Here is a 20,992-nt window from a genome sequence, read left to right as displayed (position 1 = left end):
AGAAAGAGGTTAGTCTAAAATCAGTATGTGAAAGTGCTAATAAATACAGTGTTTATGCACCATCAGCGGATAGATGACCATTTTGATTTCTTATCTCGTTGTTCTGCTAGAGCCGAACCTCTGCTGTTACAGGGTTATAAGAGATAACCTGTGTATTTTTAGGCTTTTCTTAAGGGGGAAAAACTAGAATTCAGATGGTTTGCAGCTTTTCTCCAAAGTGGTGGTATAAATTGTCGTACCAAAACTAAAGGTTTTGTGGAATTTTAAGAAACGGAAGAATAAAATTAGTCCAGAAAATGTTTGCAGGATAATTTTTTGTGTGTTTTTTATAGAAGCCTGGTAACTGGAGTAAGCTTCGAATGTTTTCAAGATAGCAGTATGTACTCTTCAGAGTTTCATAGTTGGTTTTTTGTTTGTTTGGGTGTGGTTTGGGTTTGTTGGCTTTTTGTTGTTGTTTTATTTGTTTGGGTTTTTTAATCTATTCTCACAAAACAGTGTCAGGGAGACAGAGTGCTATCACTGCTTTTATGGTTGGGGAGCGTAAGGTGCAGGAGTGAAGGCACTTGGCAAGGCCACAGGAGTCCTTGCAGTTGGAGGCAGGGTTGGAGCCCTGGACCTGCCCAGCTGCTGGGAACACAGCCCCTCTGCTCTGCTGCCTCTGACATAAAAGCAAAGCACAACGGTGGTGTTAGAGCTGTTCAAAAGACAATTACAATGCATTGACTATAAAATACATGCATGGTATCGTTTTTATAGAAATATATGTATACAGATGTAAAATATGCACAAATAATGTGTGAATATGGGTGTGCATCATGTTTAAAAATCCTTTGTAAAGAAACTCTTAGCAGGTCTATATTGGACTCAATAAAAGAAGTGAGATCTGCTTGCTAAGTAAAATCTGCAGAGGCACAGCAGCTGAGACTGCGGCTGCAAATGGCAGTGAGGAGGATGTCTAACAAGACCTCTTGCACTGGCCAGTCCCTGCTTTTAGGGAACCTTTTCTGGGGTTTTTCAGCCCTGTGATGCTGTCTCACAGCACGCACAAAATCTGGTCATCCATTCTGGGAAAGCCCTAGGGAAGGAGATTGCGGATTGTATTTTGAATGCAGCGAGCAGGATCGTATCATCCACCTTTAAGTATGCATTTTCTTTTGTGTACGTGATGACTTGGACAGCTGAAACTAAAAGCTTCCCTTGAAACAATATATTGAGAGATTAAAGTTTTGAACAAGGGCTCTGGCAGGTAGTTATGAAACACGAGTGTAGTTTAAAGCTGTTCTGAAACAGCTGTAATGACAGTAACATCATATATTGCTGTCAGAGAAAAACACAATTTCTTCCTCTGTGGGGAGAGGGAAATAGCTGGTTAACAGCTAGAGACTTGCCTCTCGAGATTTACCTTTTTAGATGAAGTGCAAAGGAAAAATGCATGGCTTTCTTATCAAGTATATATTGTAAGCTGTATTTATGTTAGTTGCATTGCTGCCAGGGTTAATGAGGTGACTGGAGGCCAAGTAAATTTAACGTATTCATAGGTAATGGTATTAAAAATGAAGCCTGAAAAGGCTGGCTGGCAGCCAGTCTGGGGTCCCCTGTTTCTCACCGTTCAGCTGGGAGATAAGGTGTGAAGAGGAGCATCTGTGAAAGATGGGAGGCGAGGCAGAAATGTTTAAACTTGTAGCTTAGTAGTTACTTTCCAAACAACACCAGGAGTGCTGGTGCCTGTTTGGTAGTTTATTGGGGAATGTGCTGCCTGTAAAGGTGGTTGCAGCACAGGCAGCTGTGGTCTGTCAGGGTTGCACTTACCGCTCGCCTCCCCCAGCTCATTGAAGCTGGTCTCTGACTTGACCCTGTATTTCTGCTGATCTTGAGTTGGGCATAACACTTTTCAGCAAAAATAGAAATTTATCGTAAAATTGGATATGGATTCTTACATAGAAACTTGATGCAAAACATAGGTGGGGTGAATTTTGTTAGTTTTCGTGTTCATAAAAGTTCATTTTAGAGACTGTAAAGGATGAGAAGCACACTGTAGCGGGTTTATGGTGTTTCATGAAAAAGGCGCCTGCCTCTCAATTTCTAGAAAGCATGATGTCAAAGTGTGCGGCTTTTAAATTATTACTAAGGCTATATTGCCATCCCCCTCGTTTCTGAGGTGATGCTTTGTGTTTTTAATGTATGTTTTTATTTTGATTCATTCTAGTTTCACAGCTATGGCCTTAAGTAATCGTTCTGAATAAAGCAAATCAGTTTTGGTTGCATCAGCAGGGCATTTAATGTCCACACAACTGCTAATCATTCTTCAATTTGTGCAATTAGAATAAAGCTCGGGTCATAAGTGGTAGAAATACGAGAGAGTCTGAAGCTGCTGTGCTGTCATCTGCTCTTGGCCTGTGTGCTACAGAGGTGATTTTAGTCTGCTCCTGAGCCGGGGTGTATTTACTTCAGCTTAATTAAGCACCAGCCCTCTCAGTGCTTCGCCTCCTGGTGCAGTCAGTGATCTTGATTCATTGGTTGGTCTGGGAGAAGATACAGCTATGGCATAAAGGATGGGGTGTGTTTTCTTGCCGGTACGTACTCATCACTGCTAAGTGCTTCCATTGATTACAGCAGTGCAAACACAGCTGAAAACAACACGGTTGGTGGTTTCTAGGAACGCTTGCGCTACCATTTACCGAGCCCTCGCCTTGTTGCTTGAGGACTTTATTTTGAAACAAAAGTGGAAATGTCAGGCAAACATGTGCAAATGCTTGTTGCAATTGCTGTTTGGAGGGGCTACCCACTGGCTCCCCACAGTGATTTCGCAGCTGTACGTACTGAGCATCCCTAGCAGGCAGGCTCTGGTTGCTGTTGGGGTGTACTGGAACCAGTCTGCAGAAGCAGAGTGGGTACCGGCACAACTGGCGTGTCTGCGGTGGGTGGGTGAATGCAGGTGTAGACTGTGCTGCACTAGTCATAGGCATGTCATGTCATGTTATCCCTAACTTTTAAATGGCAGGTGAAAAGCTTCAGCTAATGCTCCTTTAATAATTAATTGATGTGAACAGGCACATCTTAGAGCCATTTTCATTTTATATGGTATGATAGACTTTTGATTAATTACCCTAGCTTGTAGAGTTGTAATAGATTAGTGTCTGTCTTAAGGGAAGGAAAGGCTGTACTTTTCTTGTCATTGACCAAATACTAATGGATCAGTTAGGGGATGCAGCCAGCTGTAGTGTGTGCATCCTCATGGACACACGGCTCCTCTACCATGCAGCATGCAAAATGTGAGCCTGTCTTGAATGCATTTGTTTCTCTTGTTATGTGTTTGCCACCACTGTATGCCACTGCTGGAATGGAAATGAATTCTTCTTCCTAAGATGCAATCAACTAACTTGGACGAGTTAGGCCTCTTCTTTCTTAACCATCTTGGCTACCTCATATTGTGCTAAATTGATATTACAAATTACATCCTTTCAACTCTCTTGAAACACACTTGGACACTGGGAAATGTGTGAGGAAAGATAGCAAAGGGAGAGGAAATGCAGATGTGGGCAGTGATGTATGGGACCTCGGGCTAGACCTACTGCCAGTCAAATTGCCCACGTTGGCTTTCTGAATACGCTCGTTGCCTGGATTAGGGCAGGGCACGCTCTCAACAAGGTCTTAAATGCTACAGCAAGACCCCTTGGTGCTGCAGCTGTTTAATCTAAATAACAAGTGTGTATTTTTATTGAATTTAGTATGAAAATGAATGATACGGTGGCCTCTAGGCACTCTTTTGATATAATTTTGTATATAAAAATGGCTTTTCTCTCCCCTGTTTTTTTTTGGAATGGGCAGAGTATAGACAGCCCTTTTCAAAATAATGTTGAGCTGGGAGCGTTTGCAGTTTGATCTTGTTGCTCCATCCATCTCCTCTAGATACTATTTGTCTGAAATAACTAGGCACTGCTTGGCATCCTTTAATCTACAGCACATGTATGGCCATCCCTGAAATGCGCCCGATCCTCTGAAAACACGGCAGAGTCAGAAGAAAGCTTAAAAATGTGTTTTAAATGGATTCTTTGATTGTTTTGTAAATGGTGTCCTCCACAGGTAGGGTAAGAGAGCCTGGCCTCTACAGGGCCGTTAAAGGCTTCTGGGGCAGGAGCGATCCAGATGCTTTCAGCAGGGGTTGTATCAAGCACCTGAGAAGATCTTCTGATAGCACCACGCTGGAGCTGGTCCGGCTCTGGCCGCTGTCGTTCCTCACCATTCTTCAGCTGCGTAAGTTGAGATGAAAGGGTTCATTACCTGATGCTTTCTCCAGAAGTTAATAAAATTAAAGAATGTTTTTGATTCTGTCTGCCCCCCAGTATCGATGGCTGAGTGTGGAACGATTCAGAAGACTTTGTGTAGTTCAGGATTCAAAGCCACTTGAATAAAACTGGGGTTTAATAAACAAAAGACAGATGAGGTGGTTCGCTGTTTTTCCCTGCACATTTGCCTAAGGCTTTCAGCTGTCCAGAAAAATGACAGACTGCATAAAACAGAACCAGTTATTGGTGGCAGGGGTTTTTTTAATATTTCATTTTAAGAAGGTTGCTACTCAGGTTTTTTCCTAGCTTCTGATACACTCTATTGGCAAAAAAAAAGGCGAAAAAAATATCCTGTTTGAAAAAGAGCTTAAAAAGTCTGTGGTGATAATCATGAATTTACAAAATCCCTCGAGACAGAAATCTTTTTATATTAATACTAATTGGAAATGTTTTAAAGGTAACATTTAATAATATTTTAGCACTGTCTCCTGTAGTAGGATTTTGACCTTTTCATTGCCCCTGTGAGCCCGGGATGTTAATCAGGGAAATTGCACATGAGACATGAGGAATGTCTGAGGTAATTTACCAGATTCTGCAGGTCCTTTCTTGTGGACAAAAATACCTAAAACTTGGACTTCTTTAACTTGTAGAGGAGCTCAAATTACAATAGTTGTACATGGTGTATGCCTTAACTCTCGGCTTGCTAGCATTTCAGAGCTTGCTGACTGCTCTGAAAGCTTAGGAGGATACGGGTATATGCGTTTACAAACTCGGAGGGGTTAAGAAGGCTTGTAAGTTAATCCAAAATACAAAAATGCTGCAGCAGCAGAATTGCTTCAAGCTCTTTTAAAAGTCCTTTCAAGTTAAGATGACATTGCTTTTGGTTTAATATCATGAATTCAGTAAAGCAAGAAGGCACTAGCTGTTCTGCTTGTTCCCACTCTCTGGTGAGAAAAGGGAGGCTTACAGGATTCTCGTTCGGCTAAATAAAGTTTGACTTGCATGTAGTGTGATAAATTCAAGTAGAACGCTTTCAAAGATAAAGAGCCAAGCGTCTGCAGCTTTTGTGCCTCCAGTAACTTGCAAGAAACTCTCTCGGACGGTTGATGGAAAAGGGTTTGGGGATGGTGGGCTTTCCCAGGGCAGTTGGTCTGTTTGAAAAGAAATAATCAACTTTGCCTGGTTCATACCACTGGCTGTCAGTAGTTATTCGGTCTTGGTCTTAACGGCGGTTGCTGCCTATGAGTCTGCTGTGCCAGCAGTTTTGGTTGGCCTTCCTGGTGCATCCTCACTTCAGGCAGTGGTTTGATCAGCTTTTATTTTCCTATCCACACAGTGAAGAAAGAAAATCCTGCTGGCTCCTCTCGCAGTGCTGATGCTGCTCGGCAGTGAAGGCTATCGAGGAGGTCACAGGATGGGTGCTTGCAGGTTGGGTCATGGTGTTTGCTAGGCTGAAAGGTTTGAAAGGTTACCCTCCTCCCAGCTGCCTTACAGAGTTGGGATTGATCGTGCAGCTGTTCATCCACCATAATGCCAAAACAGGACTTGGAGCACGACACTGCCATGTGCAGCCCTCCTGGGGAAGGCTGCCAGGACAAGCATGCGGCAAGCGTTGGTCAAACTGCTGGTGGTTAGTGCTGAACTAATAAGTAAAAGAAACTGCAGTGTATCCAGAAACTTTGCCATGTAATCAAGGGACATGGTTTTCCATGTTTGCTGGCAGAGAAATATGCAGAGGGATGTTTGTATCTTGTGAAGTCCCAACTGCCCATTTCGGCCCTCTCGGAGCTCTCTTGTTGCCTTTGCTCAGGAAGGGTTTCCATTTTCCAGAGGTGATCAGTTTGCTTCAGCTAGCAATACGAGTCTTAACTGGGTTTTGATGAACACTTTCAAGGAGGATACATACTTTTTATTTTGCATTTGTAAAAATTCCATCAGACAGTGCTGACTTCCTTGGGAGATGCCAGATTGCAGGCACAGGACACTCCAGTTTGTCCAAAGGCAGGTTGACTGGACTGCAAAGTTTTCTGAAGCCTGTAAGTCTTGGCTGAAGAGCAAGCCCAGAATACTTTTGCACAGAGATCTACACCACCATGGCCCGTCTGGTGCAAGGCTTTAGTGCTTCTGCGAGTGGGACAGAAGCATGACAGAGCAGTAGGGAATCTGCAGCGCCTTAAGCCGCCCTTTACTGCCGGTGCCCTTGGTGACACATAGAAGGTTGATCTGTCAGGAATTATCTCTGCGAACTTGGAGGACAGAATAAGCTTTACTATGAACAGCAGTGCTTCATGAGGAATAGCTATTCAAATTCCTTCATGTATTCTTTTTAAAAGGTATGTAAACAAGTTGTTTCTCGTAAACCACCTGCATGCATAAAACACACTTCCTATTGCCAGCGTCTCCCAGAGTTGGATTGCTGATTTAGCCCTGACAGCGCCCTGGGTACTTTGTTCTTTTGCTTGAAAAGCCGATCATTGATACTTTCCCAAATGTTTCCATGGCTTTAATGTTAGTTCAAAATATCTAATGCATTGCTCCTGCAGGCAGAGAGGATACCAGCTGCATCAGGTGAGTTCCTGTTCTGTTGCCTCCTCTCCTACAGTCGGGCATGGCCCCTGTTCTTCCTGGGAGAGGTTTGAGATTCATTTTCACTAGAAGACAGGCAAAAAGTGGTAAAGAGAAAAACAGAAGACAGACACATGAGTCTGTCACAAAGCTCTTTTCAGAAACCTTCTCGTCCCTCTGAGAAGGGAAAATTACCTTGTACATTGCATATGATTTAGGCTGATTTTTTTTCCCCTCACATTTCAACTCCAAAGAACTTTTATTTTAAAAAGATAAAATATAAAAATAAAATTTAAGCCCAACCTGTCAGCAAAGGGTAATGCATTCTGAAGCAAAGCCTCTGGGCTTTGAACTTGTGCCAGTTGACCCCTAAAATGCTGCTGGTAGGGTACTTCTCTGCTATAGCTACTCTTGAAACACTCAGTGGATACTTACAGGTAGAAAGATTTCACTTACTAGCCAAGGGGTGAGGGAGCAAGATTCTTCCAAGAAATTTCCGGGACAGCATCCAGGTCAGTGGGAAATGTCCTGGAATTTCTGACCTGAAATCTGTGGCTCTGTCCACAGTATCAACCTTCCTCCCGCTAGTAGATGTTGGGTAAATTTGAAGTGTTCCCCATGCCAAGATGAACTAATTTCTCTTCTCCCCCCCCCAAGTGGGCTGCCTGTACTGCAGGGAGTTCTATGGCTTCTGCATGAAGAAGAGAGACTCCTTCATTGCTCTGTCCTCAGCCCATCCTGCTTTGGGGTCTCTGATGGGTGGGGGCATTTGCTTTTGCTGGAGCTGCTCCTACCTTCCCCACCAGTGACATGATGTTGGCACACATCACTTCAAATGAGCTTATACTGGTGATGCATGTGCTATGATAAGAGCAGAGCTGCCCATTACCTGACAAGGATCCAGCGGTAGAGCAAATCCTGTATTTGATGGGTGACATTCCCTATGCTTTCTAAAATGTAATGCTCTGATGCAGAAATTGGGGAATGAGTGCATCCCAAAGATAGACTGGCCTCTCTTCTGCAGGGTGCACACTAGCAGCTCCTTTTGCAGGACTCTCCTGACCTTGTTTGTTTTGGACTTAGGCACCATAAAATAGCTTGTTAATTGCTGCTCATTTGGAATTATAATTAGGTGTTACCAGATGAGTTCTGTAATACTACAATTAAAATGTTATAAAAAATTTTGTGGTTCTTAATACTTCATAAATTGGTTAAAATTTAATTCAAAGTACACTGATTGCAAGCTCTCTGTGTATGTGCATAATTATTAAAATCCACAAGGATAAAACCAAAGCAAGGATCTCTCATAAAGAATGTACCAGGAAAAACAACTGTGTCCTTTACATCGTGTTGCTGGGGAACGTTTGAGTGATGCAGAGTCCATGCACCGGCTGAAGGTCAAGCAACCAGGGATGTGAGCTCCAATATCGGGTCTGTTCAGTAGGGAAGGAAGGAAAGTCAGGGCTGTGGTTACTGTCCTGGGGTACAGAAAGAGAGGGTGTCTTTGAGAGCAAGTTAGAGCTGAAACGTTTGGGGTTTGCTTATTGCCTTTGTGAAATGCAGGGTGCCTTGGATTGAGAAAAGCTCTTCAGCAAGTGGCAGCGGATGCCTTGGGCCTCAGAAAATCCATCCATTATATTCTGGGTCATGTATTACCAGATCAGGACTACCTTAGTTAATGTGATGCAGAGCGCTGTACTAGTGCAACCATAATCTGGCGATTCAAGTTGATTCAAAACATTTTGAGGGGATAACTTTGTCCTGCCGGACAAAGCCGGACAAAAACATAGAACTGGCACAAACATGATGTTGGGTGCTCCAGCTAATTCGGCAAAACTGCCCCTCTGCTCACACCTGGCTCAAGTCCACTTTAACTAATAGGCTGGGCACATGTCTAGAAGTGATGAGCATGAGCTGTGGTCTCTGAGCAAATGAGCTTTCAGAGGGAACGTCATCAAAACCACTTTGATGCATTAGTCTGCAGGTAAGAAAAGCTTGGACATCTGGTGGCATTGCACATCCAAAAGTAAATGCTTAAAACTTGGAGCATGTTCCTCATACGTCGCTAAGGGCCTCAGAGCCGTTGTTTATTGGCAGCTGAGGAGTTGCTCTGCACTGCTGTTAATTTGATATGTTTGGATTTGATGAAGAAGGTGCTGCATCTTGTGTCATTAGCCCCACACCAGCATCAGCCGTGTGGAGGAACAGGGGCTGTTCCTTTCCTTGGAGCTGTGCTTAACCAGGTCCTGCTTAAGCTTTCCTTTGTTTTTCATCAAGCTAGGTAATGTCTTTCCCCTTTAAGATCTGTTCTGTTTTTCTGCTGGAAGCTTTTTGCCTTCAGGATTTTACATTCTGGCAACTAACAAAATTAAAATAGCTTTCCTCCTAAGTACTGTAAAACGTACATTGAATCTGATTTCAATGGCTCCAAGTATGCATTTCAGCAGACTAATGTACGAATGGATTGAAAAAACAGCTAGCAGTAATTTTCTTTCCTTAGGTTTTACTGAATGGTATCCCAAGAAGCTGCACATTATGTATTATCCTCTTTATGTTTTACTCAAGGTCATGTAAAGGTGGTGGCCTGGAAGGAAAGAGTGGATAATTTCAATAGTAAAGCTATGAAGTTGCTGCAGACGGCATATGGGATGTCTTATTTTTCAAAGGTCTTTCCATCTGCTATTGGCAGAAGTCTCCATTACAAAAGGGCAGTTTTGTGTGAGGTACATAATTTTTTTTTAGGTTAATCTTTTATTAGGATTCAGGTTTATCTTGACTCAGACCATTAGCATGGGACCATTCTCCTCGTAAAGAGAACGCATAGAAGTTGTAAGATCTAACTGAGATGTAGAGGAAACACTCTCAAAGTTTGGGGAAGAAGGAATTTTTAAGACTGAATTATAAAAATCAAAAGCAAGCTGCTGTCTCGTGAAAGCAGAAGTGTTATGGTGGTGGGTTTTGTTTGTTTTCCTTTCAATACCTTACTTAAGGTTGAATTTCAAAACTTGAAGCATCTAGAGCCATAGGATGTCATGGAGGAGAATTATGCTGAAGGGTGAAGAATATCCCATATCTGTATGTGCCGTTGCTGAATGTAAGAACTGATCTCTCCTGCTGCCTCTTGAGTGTAGAAATGCCAAGGCCATTGGAAGCAGCTACATAGCTGTCGTGCACTCAGTACCCTTGGCTAGCAACGCATGCCTTTTCTAGTAACCAAAAAATTGCTGGATAGCAAAAGCAAAAACCCACATACATTTAACATGGACTTTGTGGTGGATGAGGGTCCATGGGAGGTACAGGATCACACAAAGTGCAAGGAGCAGTGAGAATTGCGCAGGGGTGGTGATGTGCCCAACTTGCCTGAGAGGCAATGTTATTTACTTTTGCTGTATGTTTTGGATTTCTTTCTGAGGTTGGGAGAGGAAATCGTTACAGGTTCATTAAAATGTGGAGAATATTTTTAGCCTCCCATCTTTCTAATCCGAAGCAGATGAGGTTGCGCATCCTTGATGAGGTGGCAGGCAGCATGGATCCGCAGCCACATGGAGCCTTCCTATCTGCTGCCTCTGAAGTTTTCAGCACTTGTGTGTGGTCCGCACATGTGAGTTTACTTGCAGAATGTGCGCATGAAAACGTGAGCGTGGAAGCAGGTTTTGGCCTGTTTGATTCTGTGGAGTCCTGGGATTTGCTTTGTGGCATGGAGGTTGGAAGATGGCTGGTCTGTCCAGAAAGTGTTGGATTCACTGCAACCTTGATGCAGCTGTTATCTAGGTCCCTCTAGCCAGGAAGTAACTAGGAAACCTACTGCTTTGATCTGCCAAAGACAACTTGTGAAATATATTAATTGATTTTCTTCTCTCAAACTGTTTTGAACATACAGCCTCAGATCCGAGTGAGACAAAATCTGATGTGTAGCTGTTTTGTGTGTCTTACTGTACAGAATGTGATGCAAGAAATCAGAATTTAATTTTTAGCCTGAAGTGCTACTGAAGGAGAGAAATTGTATTTTTGGACCGAGTCAGAGTTAAGACTGACTTTGCCACCATTAATTCAGGATTTCTTAATTTACAGACCTTTGTGTTTTTCATCTTCAGTAAGCATTGTATTACACCTAGGGCTTGATTTTTATTTAAATCCCTTTAATATGGCTTGGGTACTGTGTAGTATATGCTACCTCAGAGGGTGTTTTCTTTTGCGAAAGCAAAGCAAGGGGGCCTTAGTAGAACGGGGGGGGGGGAGAAATAATCATAAATTTAGCATCTTATTATAACAAGCTTGATTGCATCTTGGTTTCTTTATAGATTACAGAAACAGTTTTCATTTTTCATACAGAAGGCAATTGCATGAAGCTTGTGCTTTCATAGTTCCTGCTTATTAGTTGCAAAGGGAATTTCTGGGTGCTGTCTTCCATGGTAACAGCCAAATGCCTCCAGAGCCAGAGGACTGCAGGATGCTGGGGGCGTTCTGCACGGAGAGAATTCAGTTTAATAAATGTAATAAGCCCATTTACCTTACCAGGCTATGTTAACTACCTGCATATAAACTGAGCATACATAATGTTTGGGCAAAGGTTAGAGAAGCAGTTTGTAGAAAAGGCTAGCTCCAGAGCACACCAAAGCAGCAGCTATTCTTATTTTAGCCCTCAGTAACATACACACAATAATGGGGTTCAAGCAGTATCTGTGGTTGAGACAGTAATAACAACTATGATATAATTAACTTCAAAACCCTTTAGGAGAGAATCATTCCAAAATCTAGCATTGAAAATGTTCATAGTTTCACAAGATGAGAATTACAGAAAGTTTAATTGGATATATAAACCCTCCAGTAGGGCATAAGTTGTCTGCTAAATGATGGCGTCATTAGGAAGAAACCAGCCCCATGGCAGCCTGCTGCTGTCTTCTCTTGCACGGTCTTTGAGCTGGCTGACACGGGCTGGCTGGGGCTGGGATCCGGTGGGGCTGCTCCCGTACTGGTGGTGACCACGTCTAGAAAGGGCAGCAGCCAAGATGAACTTGCCACTTCATGGGCGCTTGGTGGACCTCGTCTCTGTTAGTAGGATCTCATCATCTCTGTTAGCAGGATCAAGGCAGTAAGTCCTTTTTACTCCATCGCTGCACATGACAGCGGCTGTGAGACAGTGGGTGGAGGTTTTGTCGCCAGCCTATGTATGCTTTCCAGAGCCCGACTTAAAATAGCTCTGGACACAAGTAGTTGCTCAGCATTATTTAATCATCTGTGTATTTGTCAAGCTGCTGCTGAGCCAGCAAGGTTAAAGTTTGTAGGATCCTCACGTAGGTCTTCATGAGTGGTCACCACTACGGTGCGTGTAAGTGCATGAGTACGGTCATTGAGCTCGGAGGGGCCAAGAAGATCACAATGTTGAGAATGATGCTAAACTTCAGAAATGACAACTTAAAAGAAAGTGAACAAGTTACTCGAAGCATCCCTAAAATTAAAATGGGATGAAGTAAGAGTAGAAAAGAAAAAGACGGGGGGGGGTGGGGTGGGGGGAATGGGCAGGGAGGGAAGAAGTGAACCAGTTCCTTGATGTGGTTTGAAACCAGTAGCGGAACATAAGAAAGCAAGCTGGGAAAAGCAGTTAAATTAGCAAGGCTGGGAATAATTCATGCTAGCTAGATGGCAGGTTTGAGAAGCTGTTTGAGATGAAAATTTGGAAACCCAACTCCCAGGTATTAGTAGTAGAGTGTATAAAGTATAACGAGTATGAAAGGAAGACTGAAAGATCCAAGGTGGGCTTTGAAGAACTAATGACTATACGTAGAAGATAAATAATTTAGGCAAATCAGTGCCATTGTCTTGTGTGAAAATTGGGCTTACTGGATGATGGGAGGTTAAAGACAGCTATTAAGGAAGAAAAGGGTACTGCTAAAAAGGCAAATTATTTCTTTGCATCACTTTAACTGCTAAAAATGTTGTGGAAGACTTAGTAGTAGTATTGTGCCCAGTCTTTCTAAATATAAAAGATAAGCAAATTTCAGAAATTGAGGTCTTGGCAAAAGCAGCTTTGGAATAAGCTATTAATCTGAAAAGCATTAAGTGAGCAGACCCCAATAGTATACTCTGTTATATAAAACATAACTGAACTTCCAGCAAAAGTAAGGGATTTTTCATTAAAAAGAGCCACTTTTTCAGGAGGAAGTTCTTTATATACCTTGTGCTTTGGTTCAAGCAAAAATTACTGAGAAAATACCTGAAAGATCATGTTCTTGTAGGGTCCGACGTCATGGATTCTGCAAAGGAAAACTGCTCTAATGGTTGCTGGAAATGCCCAGGAAGCTGCCAGAGAATGGGCTTACATCCAGGAGGTCTCTGAAAAATCTCTACACTGAGGCCGCCACACCTCTGAGTAGAGGTGTGGATAGAGCAAAGGGGTTCTTACAAATAAGAAACTGATTTAGTTTGAATTAGGACTGATTAGGGTTTAGTTTGATCTCAAGCCAGTAGACACCATGCAAAAATCCTTGAGGGGAAGGAACGACAGATTATCCCTCATCTGATCGATCATTTGCATTCTTGCAGTTTTGGTTAAAGTTAGTTTTGGTGCTCACCAGATCTTATATCTGCTTCGCTTTGCCTGTTCTGTCAGTCTGAGAGGTGCAGAACCAGCAGGGTTGGCATTGCTGGAGCCAGATGCAGAAATGACAGTGCCACAGCTGTACAGTAAATAGCACTCAGCTGCAGTGTGTTGTAAGCAGCAAGCCCAGAAGGACTGTGTTTCTCAGCTCTCCCTCTCCTTAGTTTAAAACCTTCTGTTCTACATCCTGGATGTATGGAACTTGATGCCAAGGGGTTGGGGTTCAGAGGAGAGGACTTGGTACCTTGTGATTTTAATCTTTACGCTGTTTTCCATTTTGCTGACCACAAGCCTGTAATGGCGTGGTCATTTCTGTTAACAATATATTGTCACGTGTGTAGTAATTTGTAGAAAAAGTGCAGGAATTCTTGCTTTGTGGAAGTGGGTGACACATGAGCATGTTCCTCCACATTAGTGATGTTTGCTGATAGCTAAGGAATAGCTGATTTTTTTTTTTTTTCATTTTTGTAGGATTTTCTACTGCCCTGGATCTTTAATCTATGCATCTGGTTGCACTGTTGGGCCTATTCTGTAGATGTAAAAGACCAAGACCTCTGTTGAAACGGTGATATGCAATACTTCACTTCTTTTAAGGAGACTTTACAGCAGGCACTAAGAGCCTGTACACTTGGGTAGGGTGATCTACAGTGATCTGTATTTAGTGCTGACTGAATGATGGCTGTGAATGAGGCTCAAGGCTGATCTATATTTTAAGTGGTTGTTTTGACTTATCACCGTACTTATTTAACGGGGCCCTTCATAATCCTTGTTTCAGTAGAAAAAATCCTCCTTTTTATCTAGGATTGTCTGCAGGCAATGACCCCTTCAGAAATTAATACCTTCAGAAGCAAATGTAGTCAATAAGGTGACAGGAGTACCCAAGCTGTGCTTGCACCCTGCTTGAAAGCTTCTCTTTCCCTCTGCTCCTCTCCTTGGGTCAAGCTGTGATTGTGTCTCTAGGATCACAAAGATCTGTAGCTGGGCCAGCTTGTTGCTAAAGTCTTCACCCTTGTTTTTTTTTTTAATGCTTTGCCAAAATAAGGAGAATCTTTTTGAAGTACTTCTGAATCGTTCTTGCTGTTGTGTATATTTCCCCGTACCAATCTGCCTCTGTTCAGTTTTTTTTTACCTCAATTATGGGATATTTTGGGGGGTTTCTTTTTGTTGGTGTGTCCCCCGCGCGCCCCCCCCCTTTTAATTTTCATCCAAACAGATGATGAAACATTTTCCTGCTGGTGTCTGTTTGCTTTTCTGGTTTTTTTTTTTGTTTTTTTTTCTTTTTTGGAGAGCTTACTGAGAATATTCAACATACACTTTCTTTTGCTCTGTCTCATTCCATTACTCACAGTTATATGCCCGTGGCTAATTATACTCCTCCACTCCTTTCTTGGTGTTTGTATCCTTCATGTACTTACAGATGGTTATCAAATCCCCATCTTGCTTAGCCAGTCTGTCTAGCACTCGCGACTTGACAGAGATTTTTATCCTTCCCGGTTCTTGAATTGCTTTGCTCATCCCTTCTCTCCAGATGGTTTGAGAGTCTTCAAACTGGTGCTCTAGGGCTGCTCACACCTGGGTCCTGGAGGTGATACCTTTGCTCATGTAGCAGTTGCTTTAGCTTTTGGCCTTTTTACTGCGTTGCAAGTTCATATGAAGTTCCTCCTTAAATCTATGCTAGTGTTGCCATCTTCATATATCTCCCCACTGTATCTCTCTAATAGGTTCCCTGCGTGTGGGAGTTTGGAGTGAAATGAGACTCATTTTGTCTTTTTTGGCCATATTGCTGTACTCCCCAAGTCTCTTTATATTATATTTCTCTCAGAAAAGCACAAAGAAATCTATGCTAGAGGAATACTAATGTAATGAAGTGAAACATTCAAAAGTCATTAACTTGTGTGTAACTGTGCTTCTACAACTTTTAATATGTGCAGTATGATGATCTTGAATTATAGGGTGCCTCATGGTTTTCCTCTTCCTCCTTCAGAGCACAGATGAGGTGTTATATACAGACCAAAGCAGTTGAGCTGTAGCCAATTATTGTTCTCATTTTTAATAGAAGAAATAGCTGCCTCGTTGCTCTGTGTGGCATGTGTCCCCTCCAGTTCTTGAATACCATCGTTTGTGTGACACCCCAGAGTATTGTGGTGATTGGGTCCCTCTGGAGCACTGGTTCCCCTTCAGGGAATTTGTGTAAAATACAAAGTTGTGGGTAGGTGTCCAGAAGGAAAATTTGGTTTCATTATGTGTTGCACCCGTGGCAGAATTGGGAGAAGCTGATGCAGTTTTAGGCCCTTCACTACCATCTGGGTGGCGTCCGGTTGGTATCTTCTGACCTGCATCCTTGGGCTCATGTTGAGAACGTTTAAGAAGTTTCCACCTTGAAAAGCAAACACAATTGTTTCAGGTTCCTTTATGAAAAGATACTATTTTCATAAAGTATCTCCAGGTCATAAAGTGTCTCCAGGTCAGATAAGGACATTGCTTTCGCACTGGGCTTACCTTCCTGCCCTGTAAGTTTCTAGAGAGTCTCTTAACAGTGTTTCACAGCAAATGCAGTGTCAGTAGTCACACACACAACTGAACCTGGCAGTTCTGTGGACGTACAGGGGTTCCTGGAGGGAACATTTTTGTGCTGACTTATTAGATACTTTGGGTTGCAAAGTAGCTTAACCTTAAAAAGCGGTTTTAGTGCAGTATTTTTGTCCCCTGTTTGGAACAGGCAGGCTTACTTTGGGGATGCTTTTCTTCACCATGCTGTTCACGGCTGATGACCCACGTGACACTTGCTTCAGTTCGGTTTAGCTTCCGGAAGAGTTCATAGAGAACATGAGCTATTCAGTGCTGGTTTGAAATTCCTCTTGACTCTTTAAAGTTGACTGCTTTTTCTAATCTCTTTGCTGTCTCCTGTGGGACGTACTCATTGCCAGAATTTCCTAGTACCATATGAGCTGTTGGTATTCTTGGCTCTGTTTTAAATGAGTCCAGCTTTTTCTGCCTGTCTGAAAGAATCAAACCACGTATGTTTCAAAAATGTTCTCAAGACTGCCTCTTTTCTATCCACCTGCCCCGCGGCAAAATCAGCCATATTTAAATGAAGTTTGCTATTTTTCTGTTGTGCTTTCCCGCTTTCTAGTTTTCTGCCAAACTAGCATTCGGTAGTTCTAACATTGAGTTTGGAGCAGAGGCAGGAGTTTAGCTTGCTAAACTCAAAGCTGTTTTTACAAAGCCATCTGGAGTGCTCAGCCTCAGCCTCCTTTTGGGTTACGTGGTCTAGAGTTTATAATATTGCCAGGACCAGATGCAGAAGTAGCAATGAGAATGAACGTGTATTTTTGAAAAACCTTCTTCTACAGTGTTGGGGCTCCCAAATGCAATATTAGTTGTGAGATGCTAGCCAAAGCAGTGAGATTAAAGGAGGCCTTCAAATGAAGGGGCTTGAGGTCATCTGGTGCACAGGAGATAATTCCAGATGCAAAAGAGAGCAGCCTGAAGAGGCATGAAGTTGTTGGGGCAAAAGAAGCACTAGGAGTCTTACGAGCATTAGTCGGTTGGTTGCTGTTGGGCTTGATTTTACTAAAGCAATACTGACTCTGTATCTGTTTAGCTCGTTACCGAAAATTACCAACATTATTTGGCTTATAGCTACTTTCTGTCTTAGGTGGCCTTTCTGCCCCAGGAAAGGAAGCCTTTAGCATTGGTTCAAGACGGCTGTTCAAACTGTCAGAGTAACACTGGCCTTCTAAAGGTTAACTGAGCTTCAGCTAACACTGTCACCTTGCTTTGAATATTGGGTTGTCTTGTTGGGGGAGAGCACCTTCTAAAAGTGGGAGAGCTGAACCACTGGGAGAGGCTTTTTCATATTTTCAATTTCAAAAGAGAATGACAGCTACTGAGATTTATAAAATTTTAAAACATTTCAATTTAAAGGGCTTTAAATATTGAACGCAGACAACTTCTCCATAGGCAGAGCAACCATGGAAAGAGGAAGCGGCAAAGTTTGATCCTGTTGAGGGCCAAAGGTTCTCTATTAACTTTGGAGGGACGGACAGCAGTCTTGCATAAGAAAATCTGGCTTTTCTACCAGATGGTAGATTATTATAGAGCACTAAACAGTTGCAAAAGATCAAGTCTATAAAGCATCTGGTAGGGTAACTGACAATTCATCAGTTTTGCATGATGCACGTTGTATGTATCTCATGGGCTTGAGAGGAAAGTTATAAATCTGTCAAGCTTGAAACTGGAGAGAAGCTTGATCACATTTGCTGAAAGAAGACAGAAATCAAGAGACAGACCTATTCTTTAGCTGAGGTTTTTGTGTTCCTGAGAGTTACTTCTGAATGAGGGCTGTGGAGGTGCCATTCACATGACTTCTGAGCAATCTGCACTCAAGATACACCATTAGATCAGGCACTTTTGTTGTTAATGGAAGTGAATGAAAGAGGAAAAGCTCTCTGAAAGCTATTCATCCCCAATCTGGTCTGATACATACCTAAGATGTTTTCAGCACCACCTGCAAAACTTGTTCTCTGTCCTAATGTGAGAGAGTTTGACACACATCATTAGTTTTGACACAGTAATTTCAATCCTTGGTGTTTTTTCCCTCTCCACCCAAGAAGAGTAGCCTCTTAAGGTTCTGGCTGCTGTTGAGCCAGATGTAATGCTGCTTAAAGCGTGCTTCAGTGGGTTTGCTTCTCTGGGCTGCACAAATTAGCACTGTACATGCAGAATTTAGAGGCATAATCTTCACTCTTAATCCAGGCACTTGTTCCCGTTCCCTTGTGGGACATTGTGCTGGTTTTGGCTGGGAGAGGGTTAATGTTGTTCATAGTAGCTAGTATGGGGCTGTGTTTTGGCTTTGTGCTGGAAGCAGTGTTGATAACACGGGGATGTTTTCGTTACTGCTGAGCCGTGCTCACACAGAGTCAAGGCCTTTTCTGCTCCGCACCCCACCCCACCAGCGAGCAGGCTGGGGGGGCACAAGAAGCTGGGAGGGGACACGGCTGGGACAGCTGAGCCCAACTGAGCAAAGGGACATTCCACACCATGTGGCGTCCTGCTCAGCATGTAAAGCTGGGGAGGAAGAAGGAAGAGGGGGACATTCGGAGTGATGGCGTTTGTCTTCCCAAGTAACCATTATGCGTGATGGAGCCCTGCTTTCCTGGAGATGGCTGAACACCTGCCTGCCCATGGGAAGGAGTAAACAAATTCCTTGTTTTGCTTTGTTTGCATGCGCAGCTTTTGCTTTACCTATTAAACTGCCTTTATCTCAACCCACAAGTTTTCTCACTTTTACTCTTCCAATTCTCTCCCCCACCCCACCGGGGGGGAGCGAGGGAGCGGCTGCGTGGGGCTTAGCTGCCGGCTGGGTTAAACCATGACAGCCATATCTGGAGAGCTGGCTGACACCGGGCAAACTGCTTGGGGACTGAACGGAGTTTCCTGTTGGAATAGAGTTTATGCAGCTGTAAAGATACAACTATCTTTATCTGTCTCTGCAGTGTAAGACATGTTAATGGTGCTTCTAGTAATTCTTTGGCAAGAGATGAATGAGGATATGGAGGTTGGAGAGCAACAAAGAGAATGGAGTGTGCGGCTGGTATGAAGAGTCTCTTTTGCGGTATTCAAAATCTTGCTGCTGAGCTTACTTGGATTTATGCTTTCTCATTGAGATAATAAAAGCAGGATGAGATGATCAGTATTCTCTCTGCATCTGGGTTAGAACTAGATTATTTTGTAAAGTATTTTCAGATGTCTTGGCTGTAGAAGACATTGCATAAATAAAGATTTCTCTGTGTTGTGTGATATTATAATGTGTGAAAAGATTTACTGTGCAAATACAGTAACAGAATGGAGAAGAATCATGATCTGCTGTTTGTTGGTACGATGTGATGTAAATATTTGCCTAGGTAGATTCTCTTGAGATTTCTTGCGGATTTCCCTCAGCGCTGTCATTGCTGGCATTCTTTGAGCGCTATGTTTTTGTCAGAAGTAAACATGTTCGTAACATGTGATACTTACTTCCATCAAAAGCTCAGTGGTTCTCAAAAAAAAAAAAGACACTTCCTCTTCCAAAACCCCAGCAAAATGCAAGAATACCTTTGTTAGAGCAGTCTTGAACATGTTTTTGAAATGTCTGCCAGCATGCATACGAGTGGTGGGTCGTGCCATGTACAGCCTGTGCACTTGCAGATGCATTGCTTCAAGGATACTCATGGGGTCCACTTGGGCTGGCATCTGCCAGCATGAGATTTTTTCACTATTAATGCTGTGTTGCCAACTTTTGGTAACTCTTGCAGCTTAGTGAAGGAGAATCTCATCAACTTTAGAATTACTCGAGCTTGCATGGAGATGCCCAGCACTGAAAGAAAGAGTGAGCCCCTGTCCCTGCTGAGCGGTGTCACTTTGAGGGAAGTGGACTTGCTAGCTCCTTTAAAATCTGTCTTAACAGGCAGACCATGGACTTTCAGGTGAAAGTAAAATGAGTATATTCTCATGAAAAGATAAAGAATGCAGATATACAGAAATTGCATTCTTTTTAAATACCTGCCTTTTTTGGTTGGGTTTCAAGGAATTTTCTGTATTTCTATATTCAAGCAGATGCCCAAGTTAAGCCAATTTCCAAGGTAATTTGCTTTGTTTTGGAGAAGGAATATCCAACCCTCAATCCTTTTAGATAGTCCTCCTCTCTGTTTTGGGGAGGTTGAAGCTCAGGTGTTTGCTTTGGGTAAAGCTTTTCTTTATAGACACTTTTCTCAGTAACCTTCTACTGTGACTCTGGTAGCCCTGTGAACTGACAGCTGATTCAGCTCAGCTTCTGTTTCTCCTGCTTGGACCCCTCGAGACTTTTCTGGTGTACACCAGCTCAGCTGGATGGGCCAAGCTATGCTTAACATGTAGTTGACTGCAAACCACCCTACATATGCAATCAAGCATGTCTCTCTTGGGCAGATGGGTGAGGAAGAGTTGCACAAGTTTAAGACTATTTCTTGTATTGTAACATGCAACTTCAGAACTATTTGTTATGAATAAGAACAGATAAAGGATGTATTAACAGGCCATAACAGAGACTGGACATGAAGATAAACTTGGAGATGGGTGTGCATTTATGCCTCGTGACCCTTGAAAACAGCTTATTGGATTTGGGGACATCAATGTGGAGCTCTACTGCTCAAGCAGGAAAGATAGTTAAATTTCACTTTAAAAGTACCTGTAACTATGTCTTTACAATGTAGTTTGGTATATCGGCAGTTACTCTGTGTCATATTTGATCATTTTCCTTTTCTTCCTCTCTTGGTTTGCAGGAGTAAGTCTGTGTCTGTAACACTGGATGTACTGACCACTTGCCTCAGACTGAAGAGGACTTGCTCTACTTTGGAATATGGTGCCTAACTTCTGCGTCCCAGAACTCACTGTGCCAGTAGCCATCCTCTGCTGCTTGATGCTGCCTTTAGCAGGAGCAGACAGTAAGTAACATTCAGTTTCGGAAAGCTTGAATACCTTGCAAAATTTCTTTCAACAAATGTTAAGCCTTCTTGGTTTGTAC

The 20,992-nt window shown here is 42.8% G+C and overlaps 1 protein-coding gene across 5 annotated transcripts in view; it reads left to right on the top strand.

Annotated features, from left to right (window-relative positions):
- The window catches only part of PTPRF (protein tyrosine phosphatase receptor type F), a 393,615-nt gene that overhangs the window by 118,686 nt on the left and 253,937 nt on the right, over positions 1 to 20,992 (top strand). For all 5 annotated transcript variants that reach the window (XM_072867821.1, XM_072867824.1, XM_072867825.1 and 2 more), the window contains one exon: positions 20,751 to 20,912. In XM_072867821.1, coding sequence (XP_072723922.1) covers positions 20,828 to 20,912 — 85 coding nt within the window. In that variant the 5' untranslated portion in view covers positions 20,751 to 20,827. The remainder of the gene's footprint in view (positions 1 to 20,750; positions 20,913 to 20,992) is intronic.

Source organism: Ciconia boyciana, chromosome 7, assembly GCF_034638445.1.
Source record: "Ciconia boyciana chromosome 7, ASM3463844v1, whole genome shotgun sequence".
NCBI classification, from domain to species: Eukaryota; Metazoa; Chordata; class Aves; order Ciconiiformes; family Ciconiidae; genus Ciconia; species Ciconia boyciana.
Note: the sequence above shows the minus strand (reverse complement) of the source record. Positions and strands in the feature narration are given on the sequence as shown.